The following is a 14,021-nucleotide window of genomic DNA, read 5'->3' on the forward strand; positions in this document are numbered from 1 at the left end:
GGGCTCGAACCCATGAAGCTGTGAGATGCATGACCTGAGCTGAAACCAAAAGTCAGATGCTTAACTGATTGAGCCATCCAGGTGCCCTGTAAAAATTATCTTGATAGATAGCAAGAGAAGGAGGGAGAGAGGGGAGACTTTATTTCTTATTTTTTTATTAACAGGAAGAAAAATATATCTCCTTATTAATCATAATGAAGGTATAAATAAAACACTCATATATTTAATACTGTTATATAGTGGGTAAGAGTATACTGCATGGAGATAGGCATATTCCAGCAATGCAAATTTGCTTAATATTGGATATGATAGAAAGCTTTTTAATTTTTTAATTTATAAGACTTAGAACAGGGGAAATGATTCTAGTTCACGTATGTAGGCCAGGGAAGATGAACATATCTCAACACATTCATTTCAAACTTGAAAAGAAGTATGTTTGGGGCATTTGTCCAAAATTAGATAAGCTAATCAATGAATAAATGAATAAAATTAACTCCTTTTATCTTACTCATACCTGGGACTATACAAAAATATGCTTACATGTAATTCACATTTCTCTTTAGGAAATATGTATTTACTTATGTTGTTTTTATGTGTTTTTTTTTTCTTTGAAACATGGTATGACTGCTTCTGGGACACCATGTATCTTGTTCAAGGAAGGAATCTTGTATATTAGTTTATATTCAAAACATATCTCAACCACTGCCCAGGCCTAACTACTTTTGTAATGTCTCTTGCTTTTGCTGTCATTACAAAAGAGCCAGCTGCAAATTGACCCTTTTACCTGCAGGAAATTATATTAGAAGCATGAGTCTTAACTTTTCCAGCTTATTTTTCCCCTAAAGACAGCGCAGGGAAATATGACTAGTTATTATTGCCTCAATGACAATGTTTAAGGAGCACTAGAATGAAAATGATTTTGTGCACAGGTAATGCTGGTTTGTTCAAAATTTTTGTTATTCTTGCTGGCTTCATCAGAGCACTTCCAGTTACTGAACAAGCTGATATTCTTACCTTTATGATGATGATTGGTTAATGGTGATAGGAAATAATGATTTTTAAGACTATTCATCATATAATATATATTCTATCAGATAACCTGAGAAAAGCCAGCAGAAATTTTTACAGACTTCCCTAAAGATATTCAAATTAAATTAAAATTTGGATAAAGCAATATTAACATAGAGCTTACATAAAAATCAGGTCAAATAAACAATAATTAAAATACTTTCTGTGTTTAGTGATCATTTACTATGTACCAGACACTACTTTTGTTCCTTTATGTCTAACAAATTATTTCATCCTTATAACCTACACTTTTATAAAATTTGGGTATAATTGCTGTTCCAAATTCAAAGATGGATAAACAGAGATATGGAGGGATTAAATTACTTGCTCTAGGTCACACTGCTAATTTGAAAGATAAGAGACATTATCATTAAAGTTGGAAAAAATATAAAAATGACAGGAACACTGCTATTTAGCATTGATCAATATGTCGCTCTGTGACGAAAGTAGTTCTTGCACTGAATATTGCATTTGTCAATAACTTGTGCTTGAACTTAGAAGAGTAGATTTATTCTCATCAAATCTAAAATGTGGATAAAAATATTTCCTTTGAGTGTGTATTAGTGTATATTATAAAAATATATAGAAAGTGCAAAGACAGATCCTAGCTTATTAAAAATGGTCAGTACAAGGTGGCTATTTTTATTCTTATAATAATTAATAATTCGTATCAATAAGCTCACAGCTGTACTCCTGGGAAAAACATAGTATCTCATTCTCTAAATTTTATATGTGGTAAAATAATAGCATACCGCTTGGACTCCCAAGTTCTTCTTTTAGAATGAGTAGATCTCATGAAATTCCAAATCATGTTATTTATGTATATATAAACATACATGTATAATAATATATAATATAATATAAATAATATAATATATATAATATAATATGATAATATAAATATATAGTATATGAAGGATAAATATAAAGTATATTGTGCATTAAATTTTTGTACAAAGTACAATTGCTCGATTCATGGCTTTACATTTAAAATTTTTGTTGTTGGCTGTTTTAACATTTTAGTTTTGTGACCGGGGACGGTGCACTCCTAAGGAATCATACCCAAAGAGAGTAAATTGTGACTCAGTTACAAATTGCAGTGGACATGGGGTATGTAATGTTTATTTCATTTCTACATATAGTAATTTTAGTTCACATCAATAATATTTTCCAAGATAATATGGTTCAGAATTATTTGACATAGAAATTATGTTGAAAACTTTCAGTTAAATAAGGAAATTGGATTCCATTATTTATACGTATGTACATGATTTATGTGCTATTGTTTTAGGCCTCATGAGCTTTGAACTTTGTACAGAAATGCAATATGAAGTGTAATCTATTATAATTTATATCAAGATTATGATACTTAGGAAATGAATTTATTAAGGATTATTCATACATATTTATACATACATGTAAATATGCTTATGGTTGAGTGTATGTGTACTGATATATATTTAGACACACAATATATTTATATCAAAATATTATGATCTAATATTTTTGTGAGAGCAGAGTTTCTTGTCTATTCAGATCTCTTTCATCCTTTAGTGACTTCAATTTATTTCCCTGTATGTCCTCCATACTATATTTGAAAAGTCCTTCACTGATGGACTTTTGGATGTTAAATTTTAACTTAACTATTATAAGTAGTGGGACAATGGACATCGGGTACAGTAACATTTGCACATTCATCTGACTTCTTGTTAAATTTTTAATGAAATATTATTGGCCACATTGATGTACTATTTAAATTTTTATAAATATTATATTGTGTGTAACGCATATTATACCAATTTTTGCTCTCTCCTATCAGGTATAAAAATATGCATTTCCTCAAATTCTGGCCAGACTAGCATCTCAGTTTTTGTAAATCACTTTTAACATGCTAAATCCATTGTTAATTTGTATTTACCTAATGATATGGTTTTTAAGCATGTATGCATAGACGTATTTTCCATTTGCATTTTAATTTGTTCATCCACTGTGAAATTATCTACTAGGGAATAGAAATTTTGTAGTATGTTTTTTTGAACATAAATTTGGCTTTAATTTTGTGGCTAGTGTCTCCTGCCATATTGATGCTTCACATTTTATATAATAATCCAGGAATAAAGTGACCTGCCTGCGTGTCTTATATCAAAAATTTCTCCCAAATTACTTACATGTCCTATTATTAACAGTTTCTTTTCTATTTCTATCCTTTCTTATTTAATTTTAATTTAATTTCTTATTAATTTTTTTCTATGAACCTACTGCTTCTGACCCTTCTTTCAATTACATGTATAGGTATTTTCTAACCTTCCTATTTCTAGCAAAATACATTTAGGTATCTGTGTCTCATTAAGGAAGCTTCTCCTTTTGTTTTTTTCCCCAATTTTTGGAAAAGTTTGTTTTTATAACCACTATTTTTAAACCTAGCACAATTCAAAATAAATATTAACTTCTATTTTATAATTTTTTAATTGAAATATATTGACAAACAGTGTTACATTAGTTTCAGGTGTAGAATATAGTGATTCAACAACTCTGTATTATGATATGCTCACCACAAATGTAGCTATCATTTGCTATTACAGTATCATTGAATATATTCCCTCTGCTGTACCTATTAGCCCCATGATTTGTTCATTCTATAACTGGAAGCCTATATCTCCCACTCCTCTTTACACATGTTGCCCATTACCCCCACCTGTTCCCCTTTATGGCAACCACCAGTTCTCTGTATTTACAGATTTAATCCTGCTTTTTTGTTTATTCATTTATTTTTTTTTAGATTCCACATAGGAATGAAATCATATGGTATTTGTCTTTCTTAGTCTGACTTATTTCAGTTAGCACAATATCTTCTAGATCCATCCAACTTGTCACAAATGGGAAGATCTCTTCTTTTTTATGGCTGTGTAACACTCCATTGTTTAGATATACTGCATATTTATCCATTCATCTACTGATAGCCATTTAGGTTGCTTCCATATCTTTGCTAGTGTAAATAATGCTGCAATAAACAAAAGAGTGCAATATACTAATTAGTGATTTTGTTTTCATTGGGTGAATACTCAGTAGTAGAATTACTGGATTGTATGATAGTTCTATTTTTAATTTTGGGGGAAACTCGATACTGTTTTTGACAGTGGCTGCACTAATTTACATTCTCACCAACAGTGCACGATGGTTCCCTTTTCTCCACATTCTCACCAACACTTGTTTTTTTTCTTTTTTCATTTATTCATTTATTTATTTATTTACTTACTTATTATTTATTATTGTTTTGATACTAGCCATTCTGACTGTTGTGAGGTTATATCTCATTGTGGTTTTGATTTACATTTCACTGATGATTAGTATAATTTTTTGATTCATAATTTTGTGCCTTTTTGGAATAAGGCATTTCAGTTTTATCATGAAGGTTCTTTTATTTGAAAACATATGAGACAAAAGAAAATCTTAATGACATTTAAAAAGTTAATGCATGGGAATTTGTTATATTTTATTTTAAAAATATTTGCCACATTAAAATAAATATACAAGTTACAATACTTTAATAATTTACATTGACTAACAGAACAATGCATTTAATTTTTATGTTGTACATAAAATGTTCTTATTTTTTATTTGGTTTTGGTTTCAGGTTTGCAATAATTTGCTTCATTGTCACTGTGATGTTGGATATACTCCTCCATATTGTAAACCATCACCATTATCACCAGGAGGAAGTATTGATAATGGGTTTTGGAGTAAGGGAAGTTAGTATCCAGATGAGTGTGTTTCAAAGAGTTTTCTCCCCTTTCAGAAATGGTCTGCATCTTCACTGACTGTGTGGTTATAGAGCACCTGACATAGATAGTGCAATGAGGAACCTAAATTTCCATTTTATTTTACTTTATTTAATTTAAATTTAAGTATCCATAGCATATGGATAGTAGATGGTACAAAACATTTAAAAAATATTTGGTGAACATTTATGAACATATATAAGCATATTTGTTCTTTCTAAACTTCAAAATGTAAAAATCTTTGCAGTATAATTTCATTAATGTCTTTCCATCATTTGTACTTTTATACTTTATTTATATATGTCATAAATCTGATAATAGATTATTGTTATATTGCCTTGAATAGATAATGAAATTTTAAAGATTTTTAAAATAAATATTTACATTTACCCATGCATTTGCAGTTATCAAGGGCTTTTCAACTCTTCCATGTGGGTCATTTTTTTCTCTCTGAAAAAACTTCCTTTTATATTTCTTTTTGTTTGTACCTTGTGGTGGCCAATTGTCTCAGCTTTTGTCTTTAAACGTTTTATAAAAATGTCTTAATTTCCAAAGACTATTTTCACTGGAATTAAATAATTCTACACTGAGAAGTTTTTCTTTCAGCAGTTCAAAGATGTAATCTTTGATTCTAGCTTATATCTTGTGATGAGAATACAGTGTCATTTTTTTTTTTTTTTTTTTTAGAGAGAGAGAATGTATTTGGAGGACAGGGGCAGAAGGAGAGAGAGAAAGAGAGAGAGAATCTTAAGCAGGCTCCACGCTGAGTGTGGAGGCCACTGTGGGGCTTGGTCCCATAACCCTGGAATCATGATCTGAGCTGAAATCAAGAGTCATATGCTCAACCAAATGAGCCACCTAGGAGCCCCTACAGTGCCATTCTTATTATTCTTCTGATTAATGTTTCTTTTATATTTTTTATACTTCTTTTATATGTTTTTATGTTATACATTTTTATTTTACATGTTTATATGATTTTCCAGTTTCACTACAATTTATCAAGACATGTTTCTTTTTGAATTTATCCTGTTTAGGTTGGCTGTGATTCTTGAATCCATAGGTTAATATGGCTTTGGAAATTTTGAAAAAAATCTTAAACCCTTGTCTCTTTTTAAATATTTTTTATTAAACATCTTTGGGTTTTAAAAAATGATACACAGTGACATTCGCTCTGTGGGATATAATTCAATGAGTATTGAAAAAAGCGCAGACTTTTGTTCCCAACACCGCAGTCACAATGCACAATAGATCTTTCACCTCAATAGTTCCCACTGGCTGCTCTTTTGTGTTCATGCCCCACTGCCGATTCCTGGAAACAAATTACCTGTTCTTGTCCCTATAGATTTCCCTTGTTCAGAATGTCATTTGCAGTACATATGCATTTCAGATCCATTCCTGTTGTCATAGGTCATATTCCTGTTTAAGAGTTCATTCATTTGTTTGTTTGTTTGTTTTGTTTTGTTTGTTTGTTAAGTAGGCTCCAGGCCCAATGTGGGGCATGAACTGATAACCCTGAGATCAAAAGTTGTGTGCTATACCAACTGATCCAGCCAAGCGCTCCCTAATAGCTCATTCTTTTATTGTTAAGTAGGCTTCTATATTGAAATGATGCATTCTTATTTGCTTATCCAGTCAGCCATTGAAAGGTATTTGGGTTATTTCTAGATTTGGGCAATTTTAAATAAACCTGCTATAAACATGTGCACATAGACTTTTGTGTATACGTAAATTTTCACCATTTGGCTGGTAAACACCAAGGACTAAGATTTCTGGGTCATTTATTAAGTGTTTACTTTTTATCAAGTGTATTTTTAATTTTACAAGAAATAGCTTTGGGGTGCCTGGGTGGCTCGGTTGGTTAAGTGTCCAATTTGATTTCAGCTCAGGTCATGATCTCACAACTTGTGAGTTCAGGCCTAGCATCAGGCTACATGCTGAAAGTGTGGAGCCTGTTTGGCTGGGATTCTCTCTCTCTTTCTCTCTCTGTCCCTCCTCCACACCCACACATTCTCTCTCAAAATAAACTTTAAAAAAAAAGGAAAAAAATAGCGAAACTATTTTCTAACGTGAATGTACCAGTTTTCCTTCCTTGCATTTATCAATGAGAGTTCCAGTTTCTCTGCATGGATGTTGAACATTTCACAAGCACTCAATGTTGTCATTTTTGTTTGGTTTGCTTTGATTTTGTTTTGCCAGTTGTAGATGTCCAATGATATCCCTCTGTGATTTTTATTTAACTTTTTATGTTGAAATAATTATAGATTCACAAAGAGCTGCAAAAAAGTGCAGATGGAAGTCCTATGTACCCTTTACTCAGACTCTGTCAGTTTTAACATATTTTAATACTATAGTACAGTAGCAAAACAAGGAAAGGGACATTATTAAAATCACAGACCTTATTCAGATTTCACTAGTATACATCTATATTGTGTGTGTGTGTGTGTGTGTGTGTGTGTGTGTGTGTATGAGTGCATATGTGGGTGTTGGTATTCAGTTTCATGCAGTTTTACCATATGTTCAAGTTTGTGTAACCACCACCACAATCAAAATACAGAAGTGTATCATCACTATATGGCTCCTAATGTTACCCCTTTATGTAGCTACACTGATCCCCTTTTCTGCCATTGCTAACTCCTGATAATAGCTAAACTGCCATCTCTCTTATGTTATTTCACGAATGTTATACATATGGAATCATACAGTTTATATCTCTTGGAGATTGGCTTCTTTCTCTTCTGTAATTTCCATGAACTGCATCCAAATTGTTGCAAGTATGAATACTTCATGCCTTTTTATTGATGACTAGTGTTCTTTTGTACAGATGTATCAAACTACTGATGGATATTTGCCAATTTTTAGCTACTATGAATAGATCTCCAATGCACACGTGTGGAAAATTCTGAATGAAAGTAAAATTTGAATTCCCTGGGAAACATCCTCAAAAGTGAAATTTCTGGGTCAATAATAATCCATTTATAGATTTAAAAGCAACTGCCAAACTATTTTTCAGAGTGACTGTAACATTTGACATTCTTACCAACAGTATATGAATGACCCATTGTTTTGGCATCCTCACTAATATTTGGTGATATCACTGGTTTTTTGTTTTGTTTTTTTTTTTGCTTTTTGGTTTTTGGTTTTTGGGTTTTTTTAGTCATTCTATTAGGTATGTATTAATTGTAGTTTTAATTTGAACTTCCCTAATGGGTAATGATGTTGAATGTCTTTAATGTGTTTATTTGGCGTCTGTATGTTCTCTTCAGTGAAAATCTGTTCATGTCTTTGCCCATTTTCTAATTAGACTGTGTTTTTTTAAATGTTGAATTTTTAGAGGTTTTTTTGGTTTGTTTTTTTTTTTTGGTTTTCTGGTTTCATAGATAGATAGATAATTTGAATACATTTTTTCCATGTCTGTAATTTGTTTACCCTCAGACCCCAAATATTAATTCTTTTTCTGATAAAGTCTACTTCTTTTCCTTAATGGATCATGCTTTTGGTGCCCAGTGTATGAACTCTTTATCAACCTTAAGTCCCGAAGATTTTCTGCCATGACATTTCTAAAAGATGCAGTTTTGTGTTTTACATTTAAGTCCATTATCCATTTTGAGTTACATTTTGTAAAGGGTGGGAGGTTAACTTTTTGATTAACACATCTCCAATTGCTGCACCATAATTCTTTGAAAAAGCATTCACTTGTCTTTTGAATTGTTTTTGTTCCTTCATCAATAATTAATTGGAAATTTTTGTGTTAGTGTATTTCTCACGTCTCTATTTTGTTCATTTATCTATGTGTCATTTTCTTCATTGTTATACTGTTCTGATTATTGTAACTGTGTGGCAATCTTTGACATTGGGAAGAATGTTTTTTCCCACTTTATTCTTCTTTTCCAAAATTGTTTTGACTATTCTAGGGTCTCCTTTCTATGTACATTTCAAGATAAGCTTATCTATGTTTAAAAACTTTTTGCTGTGATCTTAATTCAAATTATGTTAAACCTATGGAACAATTTAGGAAGGTTTCATATCTTTACTATATATTATTGACCCTTCCAATCTACAGTATGTCACTTCATTTATTTAGATTTTGTAGGATTTTCTTCATCAGAATTTTGTACTTTTTACCAGATACTGTACATGTTTTACAATTTCATATTTTGTTTTTTCCTTTTTAGAGCAATTATAAATAGTGTACGATAATTGAACTTTTTTACATTTATAAACATCAATTAAAATTATTAACTTTAATGTTTATTTATCCTACACCATCTAACTCCTTCCAATCAACCTTGTATACATATTTGTCCACTTGTGAACCATATCGTATAAGTGTTCATGTCCGAATGTTGTAAAAAAAATGGATATTCTAGATCTTCTTTACAACACAGAATGTTCCAGATATTTGTAATGAAATATTGCATGTCAGAGTATGAGTAACTGGATGAAAATATTATATTTCTTTTTTGCTATTAGAAATATTCTGTTTCTAATTGATTCTTGAGCTGGAGAAAAATGATATCATTATCTGAAGACTATATGAGCTATACCATGAAATTTCATTTGTGTGATCAATTTAAATATCATCATTACAGCCCAGAGGTCTTCTCTGGTTTTTTTTTTTTTTTTTTGCATTTTTCTGATTAAAAATTGTAAAACATCTTCCTCCATCAATATTCTTTTCTTTATCATTATGGGCAGTAAAGAACATTTCTGAATTCTCAGTCATGTTCAGTAGAAGCTAAAATAAAAAGATACATTTGGCTCCAGGGCTCTTTTGTACCTTTTTGAAAGTTGATAAATTAATTTGGGCAACAGTATAAGAAAACTGAAATTTTTCAATGAAATAAAATAGGAAGCCAAGAAATAGACCATTTATAGACCTTACATATGGTCTAATGACTTTCAACAAAGTGGCCATGACCTTTTAATGAGAAAAAGAATAAATTTTCAAGAAATGGTATTGGGATAATAGGATATCCACATGCAAAAGAATGAGATTGGACCTTTACATTGTATATAAAACTTAACTCCAAATGGATCAAAGATTTAAATGTGAGAGCTAAAACTATAAAATTCTTATAAGAAAGCATGGAAGAAGTCTTTTTTTAAAATAGTTTATTTTAAGAGAGAGAGAGAGAGAGAGCGAGCATGCAAGCAGGGGTGGGTCAGAGAAGGAGGAGAGAGAATCCCAAGTAGGCTCCACACTGTCAGTATGGAGTCTAATGCGAGGCTTGATGCAGGGCTTGAACTCACAAACTGTAAGATCATGACCTAAGCCAAAACCAAGAGTCGGAAACTCAACCAACTGTGCCACCCAGGTGCCCGTGGGAGGTCTTTAAAACACTGGATTTGGCAATGATTTCTTGGATATGACACCAAAGCACAGAAAACAGAAGAAAAAATAGACAAATTGGAATTCATCATAATGAAAAACTGTTACTTATAAAAAGATACCATCAACAAAAATGTAACCCATGAAATGTATCTGATGAAGTATTAATATCCAAAATATTTAAAGAACTCTTAAAACTCAGCAACAAAGAAACTAATTAAAAAATGGGCAAAGGACTTGAATAGACATTTCTCCAAAGAAGATACACAAATGACTGATAAGCAAATGAAAAGATGTTCAACATCACTAATTGCTAGGGAATTGCAAGTCAGAACCACAAGATTCCAATTCATACTTATTAGGATGACTGTTATAAAAAAAAATCAGAAATATCAAGTGTTGGTGATGATGTGGAGAAATTGGCATCCCTGTTCATTGCTCGTGGGAATGTAACATGATTCAGGCTCTGTGGAAAATAGTATGGTGATTCCTCATAAAATTAAACCTAGAATTACCACATCCTGCAATTCCATATCTAAGTATATACTCAAAAGTATTGAAAGCATGTATTTGAACAGGTATTTGTATACCCATGCTTATAACAGCATTATTTACAATAGCTAAATGGTAGAAATATTTAAATGTCTATCAACAGATAAATGGAGAAACAAAATGTGTCATATACATACAAATGGACTATTATTCAGCTTTAAAAAGGAATGAAATTTGGACACCTGCTACAACGTGGATGGAATACGAAGACCTTATCCTAATTAAAACAAGCCAGTCACACTAGAACAAATATTGGATGATTCTGCTTTTATGAGGCACCTAGAATAGTCAAATTCATAGAAAAAAAAAAGAGAGAAGTGTACTTGTCAGGGATTGGGGGAGTGAAAATGATAAATTAATATTTAAGGGTTCAATTTGTAGGGATGAAAAAGTTCTGGTGTTTGATGGTGGCAATGATGCACTTAAAAATGTTTAAAATTGTAAACTTTATTGTGTATTTTTCCATGATAAAAATTAAATTAGGAAAAATTCCCTTTATATTACCAAAAATAATACAATATTTAGAAATAATGTTATGAAGTATAAGATATGCACTGAAAGCTAAACATGCATTATTGATGGAAAGATCTGCATAAAATGTAAAGACATGCCAGGTTCATGTATTAGAAGTCTCAGTAGTGTTGATACAGAAATACCCCTTAAATTGATCTACAAATTCAACACAATTCTTAACAAACCCAAGCACTATTTTTTTAAATTATTTTTGCAGAAGTTGATAAGCTGATCCTAAAAGTCATTCAGAAATTTAAGGGACATGGAATGGTAAAAGAAGTCTTGAAGAAAACTTGAAGCTGAAAACATACTTTCTAATTCCAAAAGATAATCCAAAGCTAAAGTAATCAAGATGGTGTAGTAATAACCTAAAGATAAGGATAGACATTAGTTCAATGGAATAGAATAGAGAGTCCAGAAATAAAACTTCATACTTATAGTCATTCATCTTTGACAAGGATGCCAAGCCAATTCATTGGGGAAAAAATGTCTTTTCAGCAAATGGGAGAAGTAGATAACCACATGTAAAAGAAAGAAGTTACATTGCTACATCACAATATTCATAAAAATTAATGGAAAATAGATCATAGATCTAAATGTAAGATTTAAACGTATAAAACACAACACACATAACTAAGGTCACTTTGTGACCTTGGCGTAGGCTGTGTTTTTAGAGGGCATCAAAGCACAAGTGAAGAAAGAACAATTGATTGATTGAACTTCATCAAAATTAAGAACTTTTGTAGAGCAAATGATACAAACAAGAAAGTGAAAAAGAATCTACCAAATGAGAGAAAATATGTGTAAATCTTATATCTCATATGGGATTTGTATCCAGAATATGTAAACAATACAAGTTCATAATAAAAAAGACTACTCAATAAAAAATAGGAAGAGATTTAAATATACACATTTCCATAAAAAAATTCAAATGGCCAATAAGACTATGAAAAAGATGCTCAACATTTTAGGAAAATGTAAGTCAAAACCAATGAGATACTGTTTAACATTCTTTAGGATGATTATAATAAAAAATACAGGCAGGGCGCCTGGGTGGCTCAGTCATTTAAACATCTGAATCTATTTCAGCTCAGGTCAGGATCTCACAGTTTGTGAGATTGAGCCCCACATCGGGTTCTGTTGGGATTCTTTCTCTCTGCCCCTTCCCTGCTCACTCTCTATCTCTCTGTCTCTCTGTCTCTCTCTCTCTTTCAAAATAAAATAAACATTTTTTTTAAAATATAGGCAACATGAGGACGTGGATAAATTGGGATCTCCTTGGTACTCTTTTTTCAGCACTGCTCTGACTCTGGTTTCTCCTTTCTACTCTCAACCCAGTGAGAGCTGCCATCTAATTAGCTTTAGGTTGTTTCAGACTGTGTATATGTTTATATATCCTTCCCCTTCTCTCCAGTGCTGCACCCTACAGATTCTAGCCATTACGAGTGTTGTGAATTCTTTCCTCTGCCTCCTTAACTCAGTGGTAATTCTGTACTTTCTAGGACTTCAATTCTCTGTGCTGAGATCAGTAAATTGTCCATGGGTAAACTGGATTCTTATAAAATATATCATGCTTTCTTTCCTTCAGATATTATAGATTTGCATTTTTTGTTGATTTCCAGAAACCATTTCCTTCATGTATTTTGTCCTGTTTCATATTTCTATTTCTATTTCTATTTCTATTTCTAATTGCTGTTTCTATTTCAATATTGCTGTATTATAAAAAGGCTAGTTAAGCACTATTTAATGAAAAGTGTTCATCATGGCCAAACTGGAAGCCCTTTCTTCCTTAGAGTAATGGATATTGCCCAATTAATCTAATAATGATTAGGTCCAATTTCTTTAATCAGCCTTTGGAGTAACTAAGGACATGAGAAGGAAGCCCCACTTCCAATATGATAATTTTTAGTTAAGGTGAACTGATGGAGAGTTGACATTTTCTGATGGATGAGGGAGGAAAGGAGAGCTTTAAAAGGAGAGCCTAAACCCACTATATAGAGCTTAATTTTAATATTTTGTATATATTTGTCAATTTATTTCCTATAATCCATGTAACATACTGAATTACTTTCATTTAGGTAGATCACTTCTTATCAACATATAACTGGATTCTGTCCATGTTTTGAAGTTACTGAATTTTTGTCTTTTTTTGAAAGACACTAAATTCATTTGCATTTAGTGCCATCATAGTCGTTTTAAGGGTAATTCTGATTGCTTAATTTAGCATTATGTACTTTAGTTATCTGGTTTATTTATTTTGTTTAACTGGACTAAGACTTCATAGAGTTTTCTAATTTTCTGTAATGACTTTATAACACCTAGAGGAATATTTATTTTTCTAATTAATGTAGCTAAAAATAGACCAATATCACTATATATAGATAATATGGAAATTTAACCTAGTTTACAGTCATTAATTGTTTTTAAAAGTAGCCATCAGTTATGTCAGTAATTTTTTATTAAGTTAGTTTAAAAAAAAACACTTTCTTTTTGCTCTATTTTATTTAATGAAAGAACTTATTAAATAAGAATATCAATTTAATGAATTCTAAGTAGTTCGTAGAAGAGAATGCAATAGAATAAGTATATTTAATAAAACACAAAACTAAAGATTAAATATAGACATAAAGATTAAAAGTAAGTATTGTTGGGGCGCTTGGGTGGCTCAGTCGGTTAAGCATCCAACTTCGGCTTAAATCATGATCTCACGGTTCATGAGTTCGAGCTCCTCGTTGGGCCCTGTGCTGACAGCTCAGAGCCTGGAGCCTGCTTTGGATTCT

At 31.4% G+C, this 14,021-nt stretch overlaps 1 protein-coding gene across 4 annotated transcripts in view; it reads left to right on the forward strand.

The window, feature by feature from the left end:
• LOC102960412 (A disintegrin and metallopeptidase domain 3-like) overlaps positions 1-14,021 on the forward strand; it is a 112,516-nt gene that overhangs the window by 92,602 nt on the left and 5,893 nt on the right. For 3 of the 4 annotated variants that reach the window (XM_042983391.1, XM_042983389.1, XM_042983392.1), the window contains exons 17-18: positions 2,092-2,178; positions 4,703-4,817. In XM_042983391.1, the coding sequence (XP_042839325.1) occupies positions 2,092-2,178; positions 4,703-4,817 (202 nt within the window). Of the gene's footprint in view, positions 1-2,091; positions 2,179-4,702; positions 4,870-14,021 lie in introns of all 4 variants that reach the window. The other variant, XM_042983393.1, reaches the window with a different exon arrangement.

Source organism: Panthera tigris, chromosome B1 (assembly GCF_018350195.1).
Source record: "Panthera tigris isolate Pti1 chromosome B1, P.tigris_Pti1_mat1.1, whole genome shotgun sequence".
Lineage (NCBI taxonomy): Eukaryota > Metazoa > Chordata > Mammalia > Carnivora > Felidae > Panthera > Panthera tigris.